Source organism: Pteronotus mesoamericanus, unplaced genomic scaffold (genome assembly GCF_021234165.1).
Source record: "Pteronotus mesoamericanus isolate MK-2021 breed Mesoamerican mustached bat unplaced genomic scaffold, CSHL_Meso_final contig_22, whole genome shotgun sequence".
Taxonomy (NCBI): Eukaryota; Metazoa; Chordata; class Mammalia; order Chiroptera; family Mormoopidae; genus Pteronotus; species Pteronotus mesoamericanus.
The window spans coordinates 8,853,745-8,878,626 of NW_026555090.1; the positions used below are offsets into that span (position 1 = coordinate 8,853,745).

A 24,882-nucleotide genomic window follows, 5' to 3' on the forward strand; every position below is an offset into this window, starting at 1 on the left:
GATCAAGAGTGTGCCTTGGGAACAGGGACAGGTTCTTTGGCCCTACGTGTGCTGTCCTTAGAGTGAGGCGGTCCCTCTCTCCGGAAGATGGGGCCATGCTCCAAACTGGAGCTCTCCTTTCCAAATAACTTTCCATAGACGACCCCTTAGACAAAGACCTAATAAAATGCTGGAATATCTTCTCTGAGTCCCAGAATAGCCTGCCTTTGAACAGAAGATTATTTACTGAAAATTCTGTTTTATTAAGTGAGACCTTTCAGTAGAATCTCACTTTTTCATTCAATCCATCGTGCATATCATCATCAAGATACTGTGAGTATCTTCTCCAAAATTTATTCAAAAACAAAATCTTGATGGTGTTTCTCAGTAAATTTTGTCAAAGAACCTGCAGTAAATACTTATTACCTGCTAAATTATGTCTTAAACTTCTTTGCATAACTCTTTTTATCACTTTTATTAAAGTATTGAGGGAGAGTAAACTGTACATATTTAATGTACAAACCTTAGAGTTGGTTTCAGTACTTCATTCAAGATGATGAACATTTCCATCACCTTCCAAAAGTTTCCTTGTGACCCTTTACAATACATCTCTTCTCACTACTCCCTGCCATCCTAAGTCCAAGCAAACACTGGTCTGCTTTCTGTCATTGGAGACTAGTTTGCATTTTTTTAAACTTTACATAAAATGGAAACTTAGGATATGCACTCTTCTTTATGAAACTTATTTCCATCAGAATAATTATTTTGAAATTCATCCATGGCATAGCGTATATCAATAGTGTGTTCCTTGTTTATTGCTGAGTAGTATTCCACTGCAAAGGTACCACAATTTATTTACCCACTCTCCTATCGATGGACACTTGGATACTTTTCAGAATTTGGCTTTTACAAACAAAGTTGCTATGAAAATTTCTGCACAAGCTTTTATGTGGACATAGATTTTCATTTCTCTCAGATAAGTATTTAGATGTAGAATGGTGGAGTAGGATGGCGTTTGTTTTAACTTCTTAAAAAACTGCCAAACTGTTTTCTAAACAAGTTGTATCAATTTACATTCCCACCGTCAATGTATGAGAGTTCCAGCTGCTCTAGGTTGTGTTACCACTTCATATAATCAGTCTTTTAAATTTTAGCCATTCTAATGGGGGCATAATAATATTTTATTGTGGTTTTAATTTGCACTTCTCTAATGTTGAGACTCATTTCATGTGCTTATTTGCCACCTGTATATCTTATTTGGTGAAGTTTCTATTCAAATCTTTGGCCATCTTTAATTGAAGTGTTTGTCTTAATTTTGCATTGTTAACGCTCTTTATATAGTCTAGATATAAATCTCTTGTCAGATATGTGTTTTACAAGTATTTTCTCCCATTCTGTGACATGCCTTTTTATTTTTTTAACTGTATCTATAGAAGAGCAAAAGTTTTTTTTAATTTTGATAAAGTCCAATTAATCAACTTTTTCTTTTATACTTCATATTTTAATCCTATTTTTAAAACCTTAACTTAACTCAAGGGCCTTAAGATTTTCTGCTATGTTTTTCCTAGAAGTTTAATAGCTTGGGCTCCCACATTTAGGCCTGTGACCTATTTCTAGTTAATTTGTATTCATGGCATGAGGCAAAGACAGAAGTGTTGTTTTTGTTTTTTTTATCCAATTGCTCTGGCACTATTTGTTGCTAAGATTATTCTTTCCCCAGTGAATTGCCTTGGCAATCACCTTTGTATGTGTGGGTCTATTTGTAGACTCTATGTTCTATTAATTATTCTTATATCTATCTTTGTGCCAATACTGTGCTGGCTTAATAACTATAGATTGATAGTACAGTAAGTCTTGGAATCAGTTAGTGTTAATCTTCCACCTTTGTTCTTTCTCAAGTTTGTTTTTGCTATTCTAGGTCTTTTGCATTTTCATATAAATTTTAGGATCAGCTTGTCAATTTCTAAAAAAAAAATTTGCTAGGATTTTGATTGGGATTACATTGAAACTACAGGTGAATTTAGAGTCCATGGCCATAGTATATCCCTCTGTTTAGTTAGGTTTTTAAAAATGTCTTTCCACAGAGCTTTGTAGTTTTCAGTATATGGGTCTTGCTCATCTTTTGTCAAATTTACCCATATGTGTTTTGTATTTTTAATGCTGCTATAAATGGTATTGTTTTCTTAGTTTTAATTTTTAATTGCTTGTTGTTAGTATATAAAAACACAACCGTTTTTTACATATTGGTCAGTAATCCATAATCTTGCTGAGCTCACTTATGAGTATCAGTAGTATTTTGGGTAGATCCCAAGAGATTTTCCATAGATGATCATGTTGTCTGTGAATACCATTTTTACTTGTTTTTTTCCAAACTCTGTTTTTTTATTCCCTTTCTTGCATTGTTGCTTTGGCTAGGACCTTCAGCCCAATGTTGAATAGATGCAGAAAGAGTGAACTTAATACCTTGTCAAAGATCTTAGGGGAAAGCGTTTACTCTTTCACCCATCAGCATGGTGTCAGGGGAAATTTTTTAAAGATGCCCTTTTATATTAATTTTCTGTGGCTGCTATAACAGATTATCACAAATTTGGTGGCTGAATACAACATGATTTATTGTCTTACAGTTCCAGAGGTCAGAAGTTCAAAATCAGTTTCACTGGGCTAAAATGAAAGTGTTGGCAGGCCGGCATTCCTTCTGAGGGCCGCTCCGGGGTGGGCGGCATTAACTCCCTAGCACGTCTGGCCTGCCTTCCAGAAGACAAAGTGGGCTGCAAGAACCAGAAAACGAGCCAAAGAAGTGGATGGGCTAGTGACCAGAAGCTAGGAAGATGTGTATTGAATTGGTTTAGGTAAGGAGCTATGGATGGGCACCCACGGGACAGTTGGTTTAATTGCGCTCTGTTAGGAAACTTTCCTAAACTGTCCTCTACTTTAAGGACTCTCCCTAAACCTGGCTACTTTCTAGAGGTCTCAGAACACCCAGGCAGTCTCCAGCTCACTCTCAGTGCCAACAGGTGAATCTGAAGTCATTTAGATACCTTTATAAAATGCTTCATAATCAGTGAATAATATGCACCCACAGGCAAATTGGCATTCTCAAACACTGCTGAAGGGGGGGCAAAAGATTTCAGCCTCTATGGGGAGGGGTGGATTTAGCAATATCTGACAAAATTATGTGAGCATCTAATTTTAATCCATCATTTCCATTTCTAGGAATCTTCTGAAAGATATATCACCACAAATATGAACCAACAGACACATAGAAGGTTATTCGAGGTGGCATCATTAGTAATAAACAAATTGAAAATAATCCAAATGGCCATAGGAGAGTGGCTGAATAAACTTTAGTAAATATAGAGGGTGGAGTATGCAGCTCCACCCTCTATATGCAGCTGTAAAAAAGAGAGAGAGAGAGAACTGTTTCTAGAAAACTCTTACAAAGTAATTTCCAGGACATATTGTAAGTGAAAAAAGAAAGATGCAGAATAGGGTATCTGGTATGCTGTCTTTTGTATAAGAAATATGGGGAAAGAATGTATTTATATGCTTGCTTAGTTTTGCAAAAAGAAATGTAAAGTATATATTACAATTTGATAAAAGGTGAAGAAAAAGAAAAGAGAGAGAAAGGAACTTGAAAATAATAAAAATGGTTATCTGTAGGGAGTAAGTAGAAACATGGTTAGAGACGATGATGTAAGACTTCTCTGAGTATACTTTTTAATATAGTTTTGGCTTTCAACCTTTGCCAATACTTTATTTTTAAAAAATTTAAGAGAAAATAATGAAAAGGCAAACTCTTAGGACAAATAGAAACAAATAAATAAAGCTGCATATCTAATTAATAACATGACCACATAAAGAAAGTAGTCTAAGGACATAAAGAGTTTCAAATGTTTACCAAGTAAGTTTATATTTTAGTGGCAATTTTCATAGGAAGGTTGAAACTATTTTACTTGTACTGCAAGAATAGGTAAATAAATAATTATGGTAATGTTCCTGGGAAGCAAATTTTCACTGAAAGAAAAAAGATATAGAATAAAAAGTAAAAAAAGATAAGGAAAAGTCCTAAATGTTAAATTTGAATCAGAATTATCAATATGAAGTCTTGATTTTTAAAAGTGCTTTTTTCTAAGTCTGTACACTGAAGGTTCTAGGGCCTAGAAGTTGTGGCAATGAGCACAGCTAACGCTCCGAACTTGTTTCAAATCCCGTTCTTCCGCTTCAAGAATCCAGAACTCTGAAGAGACAGCTGATTTGTGCCTGGAACAGGGAAAACCCAAGATGAGCTAAAATAACCCAAGATAATATTCTAATAAGTATGTGTGATGTCGGATGGGGATGAGATTTATCGGATGATCACTTACGTTATGTAAGTAAGTTATGTAACATCTAAGCACTGGGATGCACACCTGAGACTAATATAACACTATATGTCAAATGCAGTTGAAAAATAAAGTCATTTAATGTCAAAACAAGAAGGAAGGCATTTATTGGTGCAGATAATGAGTGATGCTCATTTTTAACATTTTTCACTCCAGTAGTCATCAATCCAGTCGTCACAATAACTGCTTTCTTGTTATCTTTGCAAGCAGCTCTTTAGGGCACTGCATTGCTTTAGGCCCAGTCCAAAGGTCATTTTGCCCTGTTTTATCGTTCTGAACATGTGAGGCAGTTCTTTGGCATGGCAGCTCAGTCTCTATGCTCAAGAGGCTCCATTTAAATATATATATAAACAACCAGGTGATCAAATGTAAGAATGTTATAGTGTGACCCCTGACATTTTGGACTCCGGGTGAGATTTTATACACAGCACCTGTGAGGATGAATTTGAATCCTACCTAACTTCCAGCTTACAGGAAATAAAGAAGATAGAAGAGATGGTAACCCAGGGAAACAGTCAAATGAATCTAGATTGTGTGCCATTCTGTAACGAAGTTCTTCTGGTCTCTTCAAAAAGCCAATGTTACTGGTGGCGGGGGTTGGCGAGGAATAGGAGCATTGTTCTATGTTAAAAGACACAAGGGATATAAAACTAAATGCAACATATGGACCTAGATCTGAGCTTGGTCCAGGGAAGAAAAGCTATAAAAATTGGGAAGCGGCTGGGGAGAACAACGGGGAAAATGTGAAAATGGAGGAAACATTAGTTGATATGTTAAAATAACTGTTAATTTCATTTAATTGGGACAATGGCATTGTAGTTACGTGGAACAATGATCTTAAAATTAAGAAGTAACTGATGAATATTTAGGGGCAAAATCTCATGATGCTTGCGAATTATTTTTAAATATAACAGAAAGAAAGAGAGAAAATGAAGCAAAATGTTAATAGATTTAGATGGTAGATCTATCAATGTTTATTTTTCTCATACCTTTTCTATGTTTGGATATTTCAAAATAAAATATTGGAAAAATAGATATGTACCTATATATAATAGGTTATATTGGAAATTAAAATTTATCATTAAATGTATTAAAATTATAACAGATATAGCAATTAAATTCTATACTTGAGAATAGAAAGAACTTTTATAAAGGAAAAGAAAAACAGCTTGAAATAAGGCAAGATAATTTATTTAAGTGTTACTAAGCACAATTCTGTACCAAGGAATCTAAACATACTTGTTAATACTTGTGCATGGGCACACACACCATCTCTTTAAAAAGTACCATTTAATGTGCATAAGAACTCCCAGTGCACTGTTAGTTGGAAAAGTATAACATATTTTGTTTGCCAAAACTCTGAAGGGCAAAGATTTACTCACACTAGCCTTTTGGGGCCAAAAGTTCAACCCTGTATTAGAAACACAGGTAAACATGGCCAGAAGTTGGTTTTGACTTTTTTTTAAATATTTGAATTCTTCGAAATACGGCCATTTGCAGAGGGGAGGGGGAAATGCCCTCGTGCTCACTCTTCTAAAGAGAGACCTCTTTCCTTCCTGTCTTGGAAAATGCAGTCTTCAAGTCTCGTTTTGCCGTCCCTGTCGCCGACTCGGGCCGCTGCGGGCCTCTCGCGCCTGCCTGCCGGCAGCTTCCACCCCACGGCCCCCGCGGGCCTCGGCTGCGCCTTAGAGTCGCCCGGGGAGTCAGCACCCATACGGAGGCGTAGGCCCCACCACAGACCCCTTGACTCAGAGTCAGAGAGACCGCTGACTCAGTATGTATTAAGCGCCCACTGTGTGCAAAGGCTTCTGTGCATCCCAGTGCTAGGCCACGGGGAGATGGGTGCGGAGCTGTAACTATGAAGGTGTCATTGTTCTCAAGCAGCTTAGTGCACGAGGGAAGGTAAGAAATACGTGCAATTTGCCTAATTCAAGCCATGCAATTAGCATGCGTCTGGTGTCCTGATGAAAGTCAGACACACGCTTGAGATAAGCTGAATCCAATTCAGCCACGGGTATCATTTTAATACCTTTAAGAGGCGTGACCTGTCATGAGGTAAAACTATGTAAGAAACACAGAATTCCATCAAAGGTTAAAAAGAGGTTTAGAAAGGCTTCCCTGTGGGTGTAGAGGATGCAGCGGAAGGCTCTTCATGCCTGGTGGGAAGCCGTTACAGACTTAGGAGAGCCCAGGGCACGCCAGCTCCCACGAGGCTCTGAAGGAAGGGGGCCGGGATGCCACACTGACAGCCGAGTTTCCCCTGCGCGCCCGCCCCCTGGACGCGGCCATCAGCCATCGGCACTTCCCCGGCACCGTCCCACAGCCGCCCTTCTGCTTGTCCCTCAGACAGAGGCTTTTAAAATTATTTGACATTCTACACGTAATTGGTATTACTTAGTGAATGTAGCATATTAGAAGATTAGAATTAGTATTGTGGCTCCATTATGAAATTTGTCACTAAGTACTTTAAGTTAAATTGAAAACAGTACTGATTTATTTAAGAAAATTGAAGACTCACCAGATAAGCCTGATGCATTCAATAAACTAGAATTATTTAGGAATTAAAGATTTGCTTGTTCTAACTATTTAAGATACTTAAAATATTGAAAGCATCTAATATTTTAAATGTATTACTGCAGCTTGAAATGTGAAATGTGAAATTAATCAAAGGCCTTTCAATGGCATACAGTTATATATATATATATACATACATATACAGAAAATTATATATTTTTTATTTTTGAAAATCAAATGAAATATTACTTATTTAAAAATAAACCCAAAGAAGTCAGTGCAGAAAAGCCACTCTCAGACACCAAAAACTCACGCTGACAAGTGGACTGCGACCATCACCCTCAGAGCGGATTAGAGGGAGGCCTAGGGGGCCGAGGACTGTGTTTGTTGGGGACCAGGGGAGACATCCTGAGGAGATGAAATGCAATAACCGTGACCATGCAGCGTCAAGGGGGTGCCAGGACGTGGCACCCGTTGTCCCGCCAAACCTCGCCAACAGCCTGGGCAGAGTTGGCACTATCAACCCCATACTGTGGATGCTCAGAGAGGAGTTATGTGGCTTAAGCCACACAGTTAGTGTTTCTAGGCCTGAACTCCTTACCTCCTGCCACGTCCCCAAACAGTATGAAAATATCATTAGCATCTGATGGGAAAAATATTAAAATGACTTAAGAAAGCTAAAGTGAATTTCAAAATCCAATTAAATTCTGAGAGAAGTGAGCTACTACTTGGGGCAGGGGACAGGGGGCAGGGGAGAGGGGCGGGGGCAGGGTGAAGTTGGCAGTCTTGAGTTAGGGCAAAGAATTCAGCAGTGGCAGTGGAATACTCAGAACCCAGGGGAGAAGCAGGGGAGGGACTCTTCCTGTGTCCCCGCTCTCAATGAGGGGCATTTCAAAGCTCCTCAGGGGCCCAAGCCAACCTGAGCCTTATGGTGCCCTTGACTCTCCCCTCTCACACTACCCCCGGCATCTGGCCGTACTATCTGCCTCCTCGGTAGCCTGTAAACCCAGCCTCCCACTACCCTCCGTTGGCCGGCGGTCGCCCCCTCTCTGGGCTGAGTGCCCGGGTGGCTCTTGCTTGTCCTCCCTGCTCTGCCTCTGGCCTGGCCCATTCTGCACCTCTCTCCCTGGCTGGTCAGAGCAACCCTTTCGAAGGCTACTCAGTGTTACGTTCTTCCTTTTTCAGCTGGGCCAAGTCCTAACTCTCTAAGGTGGTGTCTCCAGAGGCCTCCACCTTGTCCCGATGCCACTGGATAATCAAAGTTCCGGTGGCTCGTGCAAAAATTTAGTACACAGGAGACACTCCAAGTCTGACTGTCTGAAAGGAACCAAGATGTGGCCCCAGATAACCGCCTGATTCCCAAACACCTTTTCCTCTCTCCAGTCTGCCTGCGCACTTCACTTTGAAGGAAGGTGGGTGGGATTGTGCACACAGGAGACTTTGGGGGGAAGAGCTGTGCCTGTGGGGACGGCAGGACAGGGCCCTGGGAAGAAAACCTGTGGATAGGCGTCTGAAGGAGACATGTGCAGAGCAGCTCTGATGATTCACTGCCCCGTCACTGTGCTGGATCCTGGTCACAGACCAGTCAGTCACTGCCGCACGGGTGTGCTGACTGGGGGTCAGGTTCTTTCCAAAGAACGGCATGTCTATTAACAATTGTGTGTCTATTTAATTAACCCCTCACAGCAATCGCACGCAATGAATAGTATGGGAGGGGAAGCAGGGTCACAGAGAGGTGAAGGGCCTGGGTATGAACAGCTAGAATTCAAAGAGCCTGGGCAGGAAACCGAGCTGCCTGGCCCCCGACTCTCAGCTCAGGACCCCTGAGCTTGGCACACGCATCGCCTGCTACTGCTGAGCCCCTCTTCTAACGAGGGCTAGGTAACAAGTAAGCAAACCCAGGAGCATGTCAGAGCGTGACGGGGGCGTGGTGGCAAGTGACCAAGAAGGCCACTCTTGATGGGGTGGCCACAGAAGACTTCGCTTTGATGGAGACAAACTGAAGGAGACGAACTGAAACCTGAACGGTGAGAAGAAGCCACACGAGCTGAGGAGAGCTGCCCCAGGCAGAGGGGACCGGAAGGAAGGCTAGGACAGTGCTGAGAGGCTGCCCTCCCTCAGGGGTCCGCCCTTCACTCTCACAGGGGAAGGCCTTCGCTGGCTGCCACAGCGGGCGCTGCTTGGTGTAGCCGAGGGTCTCCCCGGGTGAGTCTGGGGCAGACAAGCTGTGGGAAGGCTCTCTGGGTGGCCCCTCGAGCCACCGGCCATGGAGAGCCCCGCGGGGGGCGATACTGGGGCATGTTCTCCCTGAGCCAAGCAGACTCACGTTTTCTTTGAAGCTGTGGTTCTTAGTGCATTCGGAGTCATTCTGCCAAATAACTGTGGAATTCTCCCGCGTCAGCCAAGTGCCCCGAGCCAAGCAGTACCGGTAGGCCCTTCCTGAGTCCTCTGAAAGTAAACACAGCTCTCAGGGAAAGGCCAGAACATGCAGCCGCCTCCCTGAGCCCGGCTAAGACCCAGTCCTCACCACAAAGCTGTGGAAAATCCCAGGGAAAAGGGAGTTTTACTTCCCCTTGGTGTTGGGGGAGGGAGGGGGCTCATTCACATCCCTACTGTTTATTTGGGACAGAGAGAAAAACCCAGCAGCCTTTATATTTTGGAAGAAGCCATGATCCGCTAATGGCCGCTGTGTTTACCAAGTTTCTGGAGCTAGAACAGCTCTCCCCCAACCCCCCACCGCCCACCCGCCCCGCCCCGACTGAGAGAGGTGAGCTCTCCAAGGCGCAGGCCAGCTGGAAACACCCACCAGGGCTCCGGGCGCTTGCCCAGGGGAGCGCCTCTTCCTAATGCCTGGGAAGCGGTCCGGGAAGAAGATGGTGGACCAGGTCTGCTCAGCCTCTTACCAGCTTTGTGGCCTGGGCCCAGCCCTCCCACTCTCTGTGGCCTCCTGCTTCTTTATCAGAGCAACGGATAATGATGGTACTGACCCTCCTCGGTGTGGGGGAGGGTTAAGTGAAAGTGTGTGCACGCAAGTGATGGGCAAAGCGCTCTGCCATGGTGGCGGCCGTGTGACTCAGTCACATCTGTTCCGGGAGCCCTTCCCTACCTGGACAACCAGGGACTCGACATGCAAATGAGAAATTGAAATTTGTTGGAACCTCCTACTCCTGAACCTGAATGTAGTGGGCCAGCAATAATCATTTACTGAATTTAATGGATTGATCCCCACATGGTACTTCTACCTGCCCCCGACAGCTTTAGTAGGGTGTCTAATTGACATCTCAAAAACACTCCCTAAACCAAGCTCTTCACCGTCTCCTCAAACCTCCTCCACCTACAGATTTTCCCACCTCAGTTGATGGCAAACCCACCTTCCCAGCGCTCTGGCCCCAAACCTTGGAATCATCCTTGTTTTCTTTGTGCCTGGCCCATCGGCCAACCCTGCCATCTCTACCTTCACACATATCCAGACTCGGAGCACGTCTTCTCACCTCCTGCTGTTATCCTGCCTGGAACCCCCATTATTTCCTACCCAGATCACGGTGAACACGTCCCGTGCTCATGGGCTACGGTAAACCCAGCAGTCAGAACGAACTTCAACAAATGCCGGGCCCATCGTGTCATGCCTCGCTCAGAATCATCCAAGGGCTCGGAAAAGAAGTCAGAGTCCTCATGGCCTCCCACAAAGTCCTGAAAGGTCCGGCCCCAGTGCTCTCTGCCTGAAACAAGCCTCCTATTGCTTCTCTCCCCCTTCCCTCCAGCCGCATCGGCCTCCTTGCTCTCTGTGGGACACAGCAGGCATGCTGCCCAAATAGTACAGAATTCACACTCATCGACTCCTTCCCTGGAGAACACTCTTCCCCTGTTGGCTAAATTCCTTACCTCCTTTAAGTTGTCACCAAGGCATTGGCTTGTCATAAAGCCCACTCCCACCTTCCCATTTCTTTCCATCCCATCTTGTTTAAAATACATCACATTCAAATGCACTCCATACTTATTGACAATGTATCTTGATTATTGTTCATCTGCTGCTCAAATGTGAGCCCCACAAGGAGAGAAATTTGATTCTGTTTTTGGTCACTAATATATCCTAAGCCCTTAAAACAATGCCTGGCACACAATAGGTCTTCAATAAATATTTGTTGAATGAATGGATGACAGTCATGTCACCTGACACTGTGTCCGTAACTGCTCTGTGCTGGGGACTAAGGAAGCAAAGCCCCAAGTCTAGCAGAGGAGGTGACAATGTGCAAATAAAAGTGTCACCAAGCATTATAAATGCTAAGGGGGAAGGTTGCTCAGGTACATATGAGGCCTCGGAATGGCTGGGAGCCATTGTATTTGTGGAGAGTAATCCGAAAAATTTTCTAGAAGAATGGAAGTCACAAGCTGAGGATTAAAATTGGGTTTATAGACAGAAAAGTGTGGGTCAGGTGCTGGGGAGGAAAGGCTGGGCAGGTGTAGGAGCCTGGGGTTGTTTGTTTGGCTGGAGTGGAGATGGGAGAAGATGCTAGAGAGGTCAGCAGGGCCATGTGGCGGAAGGTCTTGAGCACCCCTCAGGGGTGTTGGTGATGGGCCAACATAGTCCCATGTGCATTTCAGAAAACATTGTACAGGTGGTTGGAAAGGGGCCAGACCTGAGGCAGGGGCCGGTGAGGAGAGCGGGGAGCAACAACTGAGAGTGAAGATGAGCAGTGGGAATGGGGGTAGGAGGAAGAGGGGCCAGGGGACCTGGCTACCAGCCGCGTGAGGGCTGTTGGGAATGTTTTTCTCTCCCCTACCTTCCACTCCTCTCTGTCCCTCAATTCCCACTTCATCTGATGACAAGTCTTGATGGTTCTGCCTCCCGTATTTTTTAGACTCCTTCCTCTTCTCTTCTTTCGCCTTTGCTTGAATCCAATTCCTCACCCTCTCTGTTTCTGGACCACTGAAGTAGCTTCCAGACCGGCCTCCCCGTTCACGCCTCAGTCCAACAGCCACAGGCCACCGATGTCATCTCCCCACACCACAAATCTTATGTCCTTCTCATGCCTTAATACCTTCACAGAATTTTTCTCTGCAGAGGGAAGTTAAAAACCCTTAGCGTGGCATACAATTTCCTGCACGATCAGGCCCAGCCTCATCCGCAGTTTTATGTGCCATTGCAACCTGCATCCACCATTACACAGGCTCCCTCCTCGTATGATTACGATGCTCCTTCCTCCAAGCTGATCTCACAAGAATGCTTGTGCGTCCCTTCTTCTCTAAACCCTTCCCCTGCCTCCGCATTTTCCTTTTACTGCAGGAACCCATTCAGATTCTAAAAGTTTCCTGCACAAAATGTCAAGTGGCAAAGCAACTTCCCACCTGTGAACTGCATTCCTCTCAGTACATTCTAGAAACGCACAACTCATTTTTTTTTTAAGCCTTAACTCTACTTCTTTGTAAGTTTGACTTTCTGATCACTTTTCCTCTTAAAGTGCAATGGACCCCTATGTTTAGCTCCTGGGAAAATCAGGCAGACGGTGGAACTGGGTGGCGGTGGTCTGCTCCACGTGCCCTTGAGGAGTCCACGCACATTTGGGGCCTTAAAGACCCAGAGGAGCCCAAGGGGCTCGAACTCAGCCTCAGCCTCAGCTCCCACCTCAAGGAGACTTTAGGAGTCAGCTACCACAGCGCCCAGGGCTCTGGCACTTAACAAAAGTCTCGGTGTAGAACAGAGGGGTGGGGTCCGATCTCAGGGCTCCTGACTCCGAGTCCAGCGCTCTTCACTCTTCACCAAGGGGAACTCGTGGCCCAGCAAGCTCCCTGGTATCTTCCCCTCCACCTTCCCTTGAGCCTCACATCCTCATGTCTCCTGGGCTGATTCCACTGGATCCCACCAGAGGACGATTTCCTTAGCTCTCCCATCCAGAAATGCATCTTCCTTTCAAACTCTCCCTTTGCACTGGAGGCTTCAAAAAACTGAAACCAAATTTTAACTGATGTGATCATTTCTCAGGCTGAAATTAAATGCAAAATATCACCATCTCACCTTCTCAGACACCCATTCTCACTTTGTTTTACCCGGAACTATGCGCCTGCTTCTGTTTCTTGAGAATAGTTCTCAAGATTTTACCTGCCCTTAGATGTGCCCACCGTCTTTGGCCAATGGCAAGAATTCTAAGCAGTAGCTGTGTCTCTCTTCTTCTGGTGAAACAACCAAGAGGCTGAGTTGCTGGGGCAGGTGGGTTGGGGGATCATCCTGAAGTCCTAAGTAACAGTTGCTTCCTTTCCACAGGATCAGGGCAGGCTGAGTGGTTTAGCTCTCCATCCAAGCCCCGTGGGGCTTAAAAACACCCGCCTCGTAGCACTTCCTTGCAGGGCTATCGCCAGGGTGGCTTTGACGCCCCTCCCCTTTGTGTTACAAGCCTAAACTGTACGGATGTGAACATTTCTCCCACCCCCGCCTCCTTCTCATCTGCATCAGGGTGCAATTCTTACCCTCACTGCAGCCAATTCTGTGGCAGCCAGGCCTGGACTCTACCATTTCAAAGAAAAGAGGACCGTTTTATTTACAGAACATCCAGGCAAGGAAGAATTGCAGGAAGATAAGAGAAGAAGGAACATGTCTTCCTGACAGCTTAGAAGGAAACCTTTGGAGGGAGAAGAAGGCTTGAGAAAACACTTGCTTGGAGCCCTTCCCCAAACTGCTCCCTGGATGCTCTACCCAGGAGGGACCGGCCTTTAAGGGAACTGTCAGAAATCGGTAAAATGAGACATTACCTTCACGCCACCCAGGTAAGTATGAAGGGCAGGGAACAGAGACATTTCCCGGAGAAGAATGAGGCCAGCATATAAACCGGTCAAAGGTTCCATTACAAAATATGCCTGCGGAGAGAAGAAGGGCTGAATGAACTGCCCCGCCGGAGGCTGGGGCCCGCAGGTGGAGCCAGAGGCGTCAGAAGCCCAGGGCCCGCCTTCCTGGCATCGGAAGCTGTAGTAACCTGCACAGGGACCCTCGTGGGCATCTGGTCCTCCAGGCAGGTCAAGGACGCGGAGCAACCGGAAGGGGACAGGAATACTTAATGTAGCCGCGAGCGCCGTGGCTTTGTCTAACCAACGTGACCTCTGGCACTGTGGTCCAGTTGCTTATGTCAATGTGCACGTCATGCTGGTCTTGGTTTATTTTATGAGAACTGAACTCCCACAGAAACTCAGGGTCAGGAGGACACTTAGACGTTCAGCCAGCACCTTATGCTCCATATGAACTAAGTAATTGTCAACTTTTATCGATTACACCTGGGGCACCTTACTGTGAAATGTGCGAAAGGACTGGTGTTATTAGAGCATCTGCAGAATTGAAGTCTTTTGTCGCGCGTCCCTGACACATGCACTGCCTGGTTCTATTTCTCCACTGGAATCTAATCTGCTGATCGTTACGAAATGTCTGGGCCATCTCCTGCACTTGGTGGTGAGAAACTACAAACAGAAGCCCCAGCCTTGTAGGCCTCCCAGAATCAAATGAGGGGGTTTCAGGGAAGATCCCAACTGTCTGTTTTGCAGGCCCCTTACTCCTGGGAACCAAGCATCAGCCCCCACCATCTGCTCCCTGTTAGGCTAGAATTCAGGGTGAAGTGCCAAGTTACTGGTGTTGGGCCCTTACAAACGCAGGCCTGCTGGGCTAGACGCTGGCTCCGGCCTCGTGGACATGGCCACCAGGTGTCGGCACTCCCCCAACCCGCCTCCATGTGAGCGGTGCTGAGCTGCCCCAGGCGTGGCTGCAGCTGAGGAGGACCTGCCCTGCTGGGACCTCAGAAAGCTCCCCAAAGCAGGAGGTGGTCCTGGAACGGACCAAGCCCTGCTGCCTGCTGGGCTGAAGGAGGAGTCACAGGGGGAAAGGTGTGGCTTGAAGGTGGGCACTGCCTTTGGGTCAGGAACAGGGACAGTTTATAGTGTCTTGTCAACTGGGAAAATAAGAAGGGGGCAGTTTCATCCACAGTCCCCAGCCACAGAGGCAGTGAGCCAATGCTTCTTGTCTCTTCTTTTTTCTTAGAAAAAAAGAAGCAAAAGACTCTGGACAGACCCAAAGAGTCAGTATGTGGGCAAGAGGCCATGCACAGACCAAACTATTAGCAAATTTGCTAGAATGCTCTGAACCTAATGTGGACCTAGATAAGAGAAATATTATGACTCGGCTTTAGTCATAGGACCTGGGACTCCCATCCTGACCCCAGCACACACTCAATTTGTTCCCAGGTGAATCTGTGACAGTTGCTCCAGCTATGTGGTTAGGTGGAGAGTGTGCAGTGACAGATGGTTTTTTATTGAAGATGGCCATGAGCATAAGCATCCCGTTTCACATGCTCTTTTACGAGAGGTGGGGGTCCCTGCCCTTCAAGCTGGGTAAACCTTTGTAACTGTCTGACAACAGAATGTGGCAGAAGTGACGTCGAGGCGAGGTCATAAAAGGCAGCTTGGCCTCTGATCATTTCGCCCCCGGAACCCAGCCACCATGCTGCGAGGAAGCCCAGGCTGGATAAAGAGGCCATGTGGAAGTTCTCTGGCCGACATTCACAGCTCAACTCTCAGCTGAGAGCCAGTGTCAGCCAGCAGACATGGGTGTGAGCAAAGCTTGAGATGAGTTCAGCCCCCAGCCTTTGTCTTCCAGCTAAACCCCAGACACTGTAGAGCAGAGACAAGCCATCCCCCAATGGGCGTGGTCCAAATTCCTGACCCACGGAAACAGTGAGAGATCACAAATGATTATGATTAGTGATGCAAGCCACTAAGCCTTGGGACCATTTATTACACACCATAAGTAACTAATACTTGTGCTTACCAGAAGGTTCTTTGAGTAAGTCTCTCAGGCACTTCTCTTTGTACTGAGCCCACTTTCGAGTTGTCTCCTGAATGAGAGATCCTGAAATCTGAGCAGAGAAAACTATGGTGACCCCCTAGTTAGCTGCAAGCCAGGAGTGATCCTGTTATCTCATACCACGGTTGTCACACATTTCAATGGAAGGGCCCATAATGGCCTGCACCAAGAAATAGAATTTCTTTGGCTTAAGTTCTGTTTCAAAGATACATATGAATTTTCATTTATTCCATAATCTTACCCTATTGGTTTTAATGCAACTATGAAATGTTTTTTTCCAAAGTCTTCATAGGAGGTTGACATTTCAAGAGGATGCAAGATACTCATCCTGAAGTTTCATGCTCCATCAGACAAACAGTCGCATGCTTCTAGGACCACACAGATGCCAAAGAGATGAGCAGAACACTAAGAAGTCTCAATTGTGTGTCAGAGGAGGACCAGAACGATGGCAGGGGCTGCACCATCCTGCTTAGGGGCTCGCACCTTCCCACCCGGGATCCCCCACCTCCCTCCCAGGTGTTGGCACCTGCCTAAGTGCCTGCAGGTCCAGGGTCAAAGACATTGGACAAACGGATGCTGTGCTACTGAACTTAGGCTTTAGAGTTTTTTTCTTTCTAACATTAACTATTTCATCCCATAGGACCTTAGATATACAGAATATACTTTTTGGTCTTCCAGGTAGTTGGGCTGTCTAACAACTCCTAATTGTGTATCCATACCACCTCTTTTGGCTTTAAAGGGGGATTTTTCTTTTTCCCCTGGCTGGTTGGTTGGAGCATCATCCGGACACGTAAAGGTTGCGGGTTTGATCCTGGCTGGGGCACATACTTAGGCGTCAGTTCAGTCCCTGGTCAGAAAATGTGTGGAAGGCAACTGATTGGTGTTTCTCTCTCACATTGATGTTTCTCTCTCTCTCTCTCTCTCTCTCTCTCTCTCTCAAATCAATATCATATCCTCAGGTGAGGATTACAAAGGAAAGAGGGATGTTTTTTCTTCTCCAATTTACTCAATTTTTATTGAGCACTTATTGTGTGCCAGATTTTGCGTTAGGGAGGAATTGAAGAGGACACAAAGAAGAGCTCAACACATTCTCTGCCCTAAAGGACTTAGAGGCTGCTAGGAGAAAGGAGATTACGGTTGACCTTTGTACACCGTGGGGGTTGGGGTGCCGACATTGCGCCCCATTCAGTCATAACCCCATGTATAAATTTTGACTCCCCCAAAACTTAGTTGTCCCCTGGTATCTTCAGGGGACTGGTCCCTGGGCCTCCTGAAGATACCAAACTTGGCGGGTGTTCAAGCCCCCTGTATAAACAGGTGTAGATGAATGCATGCAACCTGCCCTCCACATCCTGGGACTCCCAATTGTGCATCAAAACAGTACAGGTATTTATTTTTTTAAATCCTTGTATAAGTGAATCCACATAGTTCAAACTCTTGCTGTTCAAGAGTCAGCTGTATATAATTGGCTGGCATAGAGAGTCAGGTGACATTCTTACGCCATCCTCTGCTTCCAGGCAGGCTCTTTCCCTAATGTCTCAGTACTGGCACCATTGTCGTCTTGTTCATAAACCAGAAGCCAGGGCTTGTCCTTTTCTCCTCCTTCTCCGCCCCCCATCCCCTCGCCGCTCCCTTCCACCAAGGCACGAGATTCTGACCTCCTAAATTTCTCTCCTGTCCAGTACTGCCTCCCATTTCCTCCACCTCTGGCCTGGTGTCTCCCCTTCACACTGTCCCAGAGTGACAGGCCCACAGGGAAGGCTGAGCGCAGGGCTCTCTTGCCTAAAGCCTTGCCTTCTTGGCCTTGTTGACTCAAGGTTTAACTCAGCCACCCCAGTCCCAAGTCGCTCGCCCACAGTTGCCCTCTCTCATGTCTTCGCAGCTTTACTCTTCCCCCAGGCGTCCCCTCCACCCTCATCTTCACGTGGCTCACTCCCCAGTCGCTGCCCAAGGCCCAGCTCAAGCCCAGCAAGCCTGGCCCAACGTGACCACCTCTCTCACTGAAGTTTTGAGCTTGTAACGCTCCTCTTCAGTGCTTTTTGACCCCACACGTGACTGAGTCCCCTGGCCCATCACATTGTACTGTCATCGGTGACTCACTTGACCATTGCCTTCACTACCCGACACATTCTTTGAGGACTGAGATGTGCCTTTCATCCCTAAATACCAGGCCCTAGAACAGGGCTGGAGCCGTCGTCCTTGTTCTCCCTCATTTTCCAGCTAAAGAAACAGAAGCGTGGTTGAGGGGTGGGTGGGGCAGTGGGAGGAGGGGAAGGGGGCATGAACGTGGGAGGGTTTAAATACGTGATCTGGGCTAAAATCAACCATTAATTAGTTGGCTTTGTTTGTGCCTTTGTCTCCTCTCACCATCAAATGCCAGGCAGATAACCTGAAAGAATGAAGTAGGACAGGTTTAGCAACAGGAAGCCAGGGGAGCCTATTGTAAATTGGGGGAGGCTCCACCTAAAGGTATTCAAACACATACATACACACACACACCCCCTGAATAAAACAAAACAAAACAAGTAGCAAAAAAAAGTCTGAGCTTCATAGGCAACCCGTTTTCACCTCCTGAGTAATTAGTCTACTCTACGGCCTCTGCCTAGCTTGCCCCGCCCCCCAGCACCATGCCATTCACGATGGGGCCTGTGCATCATGGGGAACGTGTCCTTTGCATTTCTCCCAGAGAACCACACAGCCAACTTTTTGAAGAACAAGTATGGCCATCATGAGACTAGAGGGTCCCAAACTCTCTCAGTTCCTGATGCCTTTGAAGCAAAGCACCCCGAAGCCAAAAGAAGTATCTAAAGTCCCGCTTATTAAGTAGGTAGGTCCCACAGACTTACACAGTATTTACATCCTAACAACTTGGTACAACTTCTTAAACCTAAGGCTCAGATTGGACACAATCACCTTTGTTCCACATTGATTTTTATGCAGTGATTGCTTTCTATCACGGCAACTTCAGAAAAATACAACGCCACAAAAAGCAGTGTGGCATGATATAATGTTGAAACCATGAACTGCCTCCAGCTGGTAATTCACTCGGCTGTCATGGATGGCTGCTTCCCTCAAAAAATCAAATTATCTTACAGCGCCCCTGTGAATTCCCAGCAGCGCCCTGGGGCATCTTAGCTCACCGTTTGGGGACCATGGGATTAGCCAATGAATAATAATGATGGTGATCGTGATGATTAGATCATTGACGTTTATCCCTTGGTTTCAGTTTCCAATGAGTTTTGAATCTCCGTTAATAATATATCTCTGTGTTATGGCCCAAGAGACAAGATGAGAGTTTATGAACACATGAGAATGCTTTACATCCTAACAAGACCATAACTAACTCTATATTAGTTTTACAAATTTAACAGAGAAGTTGATAAACAAATTGTAAACTTCCAGAATCTGCCAAGTCACAAAAGGAAGGCCCTTTCTTGGATAAAGTGCTGTGTGCATTTTTGGCGACTTCACTGAGGAAGAGACAGTAAGATCAGTGTCGTATGTGCGAGCTGTCCCTGGACTAACAGTCCCCTCTCCCCTGCTCTTTGTCTTGACTAAGGGCCATCCTCAAAAACAGGAAAAAAAATACAAACCATAAGAAACACTGAATTTGGTCAGTTTAGGAAAGCCAGAAAAACTCAGAATATCTTCCCAGGTACTTGTCCTAAAGACACCAAACAGGGCAGAGGGAAATGCAAGTTCGGTCACAGCCAGACGCAAACACGATAATGAGAGAAGCCGTCCGCAACTGCATGTTCTTCTAACTGGAAAAGCCCCGCTTGGCTCGGATCCTCTTTTTCTTGCTTAGGTAACAACATCAGTGACTAACTTGGCCAAGAAGGGATTCAGGAAAACAGGGAAAAAAGCATTTTGTTGACTTTCTTTAAATATATCTTCTAATATTATGTGTAATGGAAGGAAGATACTGCATTGTAAATAAGACTAAAACTATAGATAAGCAAAAAGGGAGAAGATAAAAATCACAATCTTATTACTCAGAAATTATCATCTCTGCACGCAGACATTCTTTTCCTCCTTTTCATTCCAACCAAAAAGGAAATCCTATCATTCTGTAGCTTCTTTTTCACTAGAAGATATATTGTGAATATATTTCTATTTCAAGAACTATTCTTCTAGAACACCATTTTAATAGCGACAATTTTCTAGGGATACATGTGATAACATTAATTTTTTTTAATTTTCTAGCTTTGGAGACCTGTATTGTTTTAGCTATTTGCTAATATAAATGATGCTGCAATGAAAATATTCATAAATGTTTGAGCACATCTCTATTAGGAGAAATTCTCTGAACTGGGATTTCTGGGTCATAATGTATACACTTTTAAAGGGTTTGATAATGTACTGCCAAACTACCCATCCTGGCCAAAAATAATTTTTTAAATTTAAAAATATGTACCTTTTTACAATCCCATCAGCAATGTATGAAAGAACCACTAATTCTCTTCTCGAATAGCCTTAAAGAGTTTTATGTTTTTTGATGCCCAAACAACTGCTAACTACCTTGCATGAGTCGTGAGGGCGAGTGAGGGGGGCGGGGAGAAGCGAGACCACAGCATCGTTTCCCTGCTTGATTTGGAAACAAAACTGTCCCTGAGAATGTTTCATTAAGTGAATTTTTATGAAGCCTTCCTGCCAGAAAACACACCATGATCATTTATAATCCATGCAAGGAAAGCATCTACAAGCAAAATTCACCATGAAAGTCTACACAAAGCCTCGTGATATAAACATCTGGAGAACCAGGAGGGGGCCATCAGGGTTGCAGACACACTGTGGGGCAGACAGAGCCTCGGGGTTCTGAAAACAGGCCGAGTGGCAGAGCGGGGACGGGACAAGCCAGCAGGCACATTATTGATTATGCAGGTCTCAGAGCGAAGGAGTGAAGGTGTGGTTTTGTCCCTGTCTAAGCTGGCAAGGGGCGCTGCAGAGGTGCTGTTTTAACATGTAAATATTGATAGGTCAGCAGCTTCCAAGGAATGCTAAGGAAGAACATGTTCCCTCAAATGCCCTGCAGAGACGCCATGGCTCCACGGCTCTGAGCTGCAGGATCACTGGCGATCACTCAAGTCCTGTGAAGCTTAACCTCCCCGTCTATGAAATGGGTTCATAGTAATAACACATTTCTCAGAGGCTTGCTGTGGGGCTTAAGCATGGCGATTTACGACAAGGGCAAAGTTCTGCAGCGGCGCCTGGCACCTAACCGGCCGTCTGTCCATAGCTGTGCCTAGAAGGTGAACAAGACTAGATAACTGGCTGCCTATATCAGTTTTAATGTGAGACAGAGAATTGAAGCAGGGGTGAGGGGTTCATGTCAACTTTCCCAGCAACGGCCCCTCTACTAGCCAAGTAAGTCCTGGGGTAGGAGGCAGGTGAGGGCTGCCTGCCCCTCAAAAACGTCCTGGTCACTAACCAAGAGGCTGCCCCCATGCAAGAAGCCCATGAAACCATCGATTGGACTCACCTCTACAATCTGCTATGAGGACTTCAAGATAGCCTTTGAGAGAATTTGGATGCAGAAAATTCGGTCGGGGCTTTATGCCTGTTTGATCCTGGGCTAGCACTGAAGAAAGCTTGACACGGTGACCACATGAGGTCTGGCGTCCCAGCACCTACCCCCCGTAGAGGCAGAAGGGATTGGAATTCCCAGTCTGCGAGGAGCCACCAACTCTGCCCACACATCAAAGGAGCAAGAGAACATGCCGCAAGGCACCTTCCTTACTCAGATGAATGGAGCTGGGGTCCTTCACCTCATGGCCCAGGACGAAAAAGGAACCTTGGAAAAGGAAGGAGCAAAGGTGCCAGCTCCTTGGATGAGAATAAGACAAGCTACCAGAGTGCCCAACAAAAGAAAATGGTTATATACATCAGAATACGCCCCTGAAGCCCATGAACCTCATGCCATGGAGCTACATTTAGTGATGTTAAAAAATGTTCAACCTCCTCAAGACTCCATTTTATCTTCTGCAAAATGGAGTTAACAGAGCTCCCCTCAGAGCTGCCGGGAGCGTGCCGTGAGATCACACAAGGGAGGCGCCTGGCACCGCCCCTGGCGTGTGGTAAGCATTCAAAAAAAAATGTTGGTTGGGTTTTATTACTGTATTTTGTTCAGAAAAAAAGCAGATTGTAAGACAATATTTATAGTAAGAACCTGTTTGGTTTCTTTAAAAAAAAAAAAACTGTATGTAAATAAATGTTAGAAAAATGTCTGGAAGCGTGAGCCCCGAAATGTGAATGAGGGTGATCTCTGGGTGGTGGCATGACAGTGAGCTGTAGTCCCTGTTCATGCTTCCTTGGATTTTATAAGTTTACTTTTTAAAACAATGAGCATCCTATATTCTTATAATAAAAAGAAAGAACAAAAAGAACGAAGGAAGGAAGGAAGGAAGGAAGGAAGAAGAAAGGAAAGAAAAAAATAAACCGCTATCCAATCACCCCAAAGCCTCACATGTGAGACCAGGGTAGACGCAGAGGGCGGGCCATACGCAGCGGCATTTCCAGGGTGTGCACTGACACGGGAAAACACCCGTAACATAATGTAAGGGGGGAAGCAGGGTACAAAATGTTTTAGGCATCATCATTTCAGCTGTGTTAAAAAAAAAAAAAGCATAGAAAAAGGACTTAGGAAAAGATGTCAAAATATTAACAGTGATTACATCTGAATGCTAGCATGATGGTTAATCGTTGTCTTAATACTGTTTTATATTTCCTAAATTGCCTACAAGAAGCCTAAATTGCTTCTGTAATCATAAAATATGTACAACTGATAATAACAATAATAATAATTATTATTATAATAAAAACTGCTCTTACTTGTTTGATGGAAACCAGAAGCAGCAGAGCGAGAAAGGGCCGTGCAGGGGGCTGGAGAGAGCACATCCCGCGGGAGGGGAGAGGCTGGCCCCCCGGGCAGCGGGGAGGCGAGTGGGCAGCGCGGACCCAGGCCCTGCCCCGCTCCGTGTCGGCCTCGCCTTCCTCGCTGCACTTTCACAGGGGCGGGCACACTTGTCTAACAGTCCAGGATGTACCACAGGCAGCCTCCCCTTGCATTCCTCTTTGTGCAGAGAGGAAATGTTTGCACAAACCCTCTCCACACCGCGTCAAGAGTGTCTGAACCAGTCTAGACCAATCTACTGAATCTCCAAAGTTTCTCATCAGCAGTGGCTCAGCCCCCACCCGGCCCCCGCAAAGCCGGGGAGATTTTTCCCAGACCTCCCCTGAGTCAGCTGTGTTTTCTGGGACGTCCTCAGCAGAGGCCGAAGAGGAAAAGCAGGGCGGTCAATAGGTTCCACCCTGAGGACTGGCTCAATCCACAAGACCAGGGTGCAACGGGCCTGGGTTCGAGCTGCAGAGGAGCAGCCAGCCCGAGAGGATGGACCTTGTGAGCCAGTTCTGAGGCGGGCGTCTTCACAAGGGAGACGTTTCTTCTTAAGGCATTAAGATTGTCCAGGCCAGGCTGGGCCCAGCCACCAAGGTTGTCTTGCCAAGTCTTCACGAGAAACAGCTGCCTGGTCCCAGGGAGAGCAGCTCCTGACCCACGATCTGAAGCAAAAGCCCAGTCAGAGACTTGAGTTCTGTCTACATAAAAGCAAAACAACACGCCGAAAAGTCAAACACGCACTCCTCTTCATTGCCCACTTGTTCTGAACATGTCGTTCAGCCCACCTGGCAGATCCTTTTGTGGAATACACGCTCCATCCCTTACTTACTAACTACTATATTTGTACTTCCTCATCACAATTCACATTTACAAAAGCTTTGCCTCCGACATCCTATTTCACGCATCCTCACAATACCCCTGGGAGGATGTGATATTTCTCCACTTGACAGCTGAGAAACTGAGGTTCAGAACGTTAGGCTGCTTGTCCAAGGCTACACAGCAGTAAATGGCAGAGCCAGGATACTAACCCAGCTCTTCTGACCAGGGTCACCTGGCTGCAGCTATTTGGTGAGTTGCCTTATCGTACCCTAAATCTGTAGGCAAGTGCCATCTCTCTAGTAGTCTCATCGATGCGCTTCTGAAAGGCTCTGCTCAGCCCTTGTCACCCTGCCTCTCTCTGTCCAGCTCCCCACATCCCCTTCCAAGTCTTCCCAGCCTCCCACACTGGAGGGCCAGGGGAACGTATCCCGACCAGATGAAATGCAGGTCAGCAAGAGGTAAAAAGAACATGTCCCATTCAAGCTGAACCATAGGAGCTTCTCTTAGTTAACTTATCTGAGTGAATTCTGAACAGCTGGAGAAAAACAAGAGCACGTCAATCACTTAATAGAAACCCTTGGAAGTGTTAAGAACTCCATGTGGCAAGATTTTAAACCTCAGCCATGAATGCTCATAACAAACAAAGACCTCCAAAGTGGACTCTTCTGATGATGTGACCTTGGAATCAATGTGGTCAGCTCTTTGGGACAACAGAGAGCAGGACGACGTGACACAGAGGGAGAAAAATGCCCAGTGACGGGCCCCGGTCCTTTTCATGTGGCTGTAACGTTGTTCTGTAGCTGCACAGTTAAGGCTGGCTTAAAATGCCTTCCTAGTAAGAATATTTGCTCTAATCTCTTTTTCTCAAAAACATTTTTTTTTTCTGATGGTTGGATGGAGGCCATCAAGTGATAAAACATGGCAAACGGAGTGCACAGGGCTCTCAGGCGACCGCCAGCACCTCTCCCCAGCCTTCCCCAGCAGGGAAGCACGGACGAGGGATTTTAACCCAAGCGCTGCCGCCCTTCCCGCCCAGCTGCCCAGGCTGGTAGATTCTCGGTTATACCTGGGGGTCTGCAGGAGGCACCTCCCATGTGATCAAGAACCTGTATGTTTCAGATGCCACGTGGGACCTTCTGCTGCTCAGCTGCCCTCACAGCTTCATGAATGTCCTCTGCGCACGAAGCAATGTAAGTCTCCCTCGTGCCACCGGTCCTGCAGGGCCTCCTTTGTAAGGGCCCGAGTGAAGGGCCAAGGGCTCTGCTGGCCAGCTTTCGAGGCTCTAGCACGGTGCTGAATTCTGCCCCATGTGTGGGGCCAGCAGCCTGCCCTGTTCTGCAGAGCGCGTAGGCCCGAAGCAGGCCGCCGAACCTTGAGTCCCTTCGAGTCCCTCAAACAGGAGGTCCCCCACCGTGGGGCTGGGCAGGGAACAGGCTGTGCAGGCCTTGAGATTC

The 24,882-nt window shown here is 46.1% G+C and overlaps 1 protein-coding gene across 1 annotated transcript in view; it reads right to left on the bottom strand.

Annotated features, from left to right (window-relative positions):
• GLP2R (glucagon like peptide 2 receptor) overlaps positions 1-22,643 on the bottom strand; it is a 65,964-nt gene extending 43,321 nt beyond the window's left edge. Inside the window, exons 1-4 of the mRNA XM_054571083.1 lie at positions 22,543-22,643; positions 15,676-15,763; positions 13,620-13,724; positions 9,202-9,323 (exon numbers count right to left, since the gene is read on the bottom strand). Of these exons, the coding sequence (XP_054427058.1) occupies positions 9,202-9,323; positions 13,620-13,724; positions 15,676-15,763; positions 22,543-22,608 (381 nt within the window). The 5' untranslated portion in view covers positions 22,609-22,643. The remainder of the gene's footprint in view (positions 1-9,201; positions 9,324-13,619; positions 13,725-15,675; positions 15,764-22,542) is intronic.
• Positions 22,644-24,882: the final 2,239 nt, after the last annotated feature.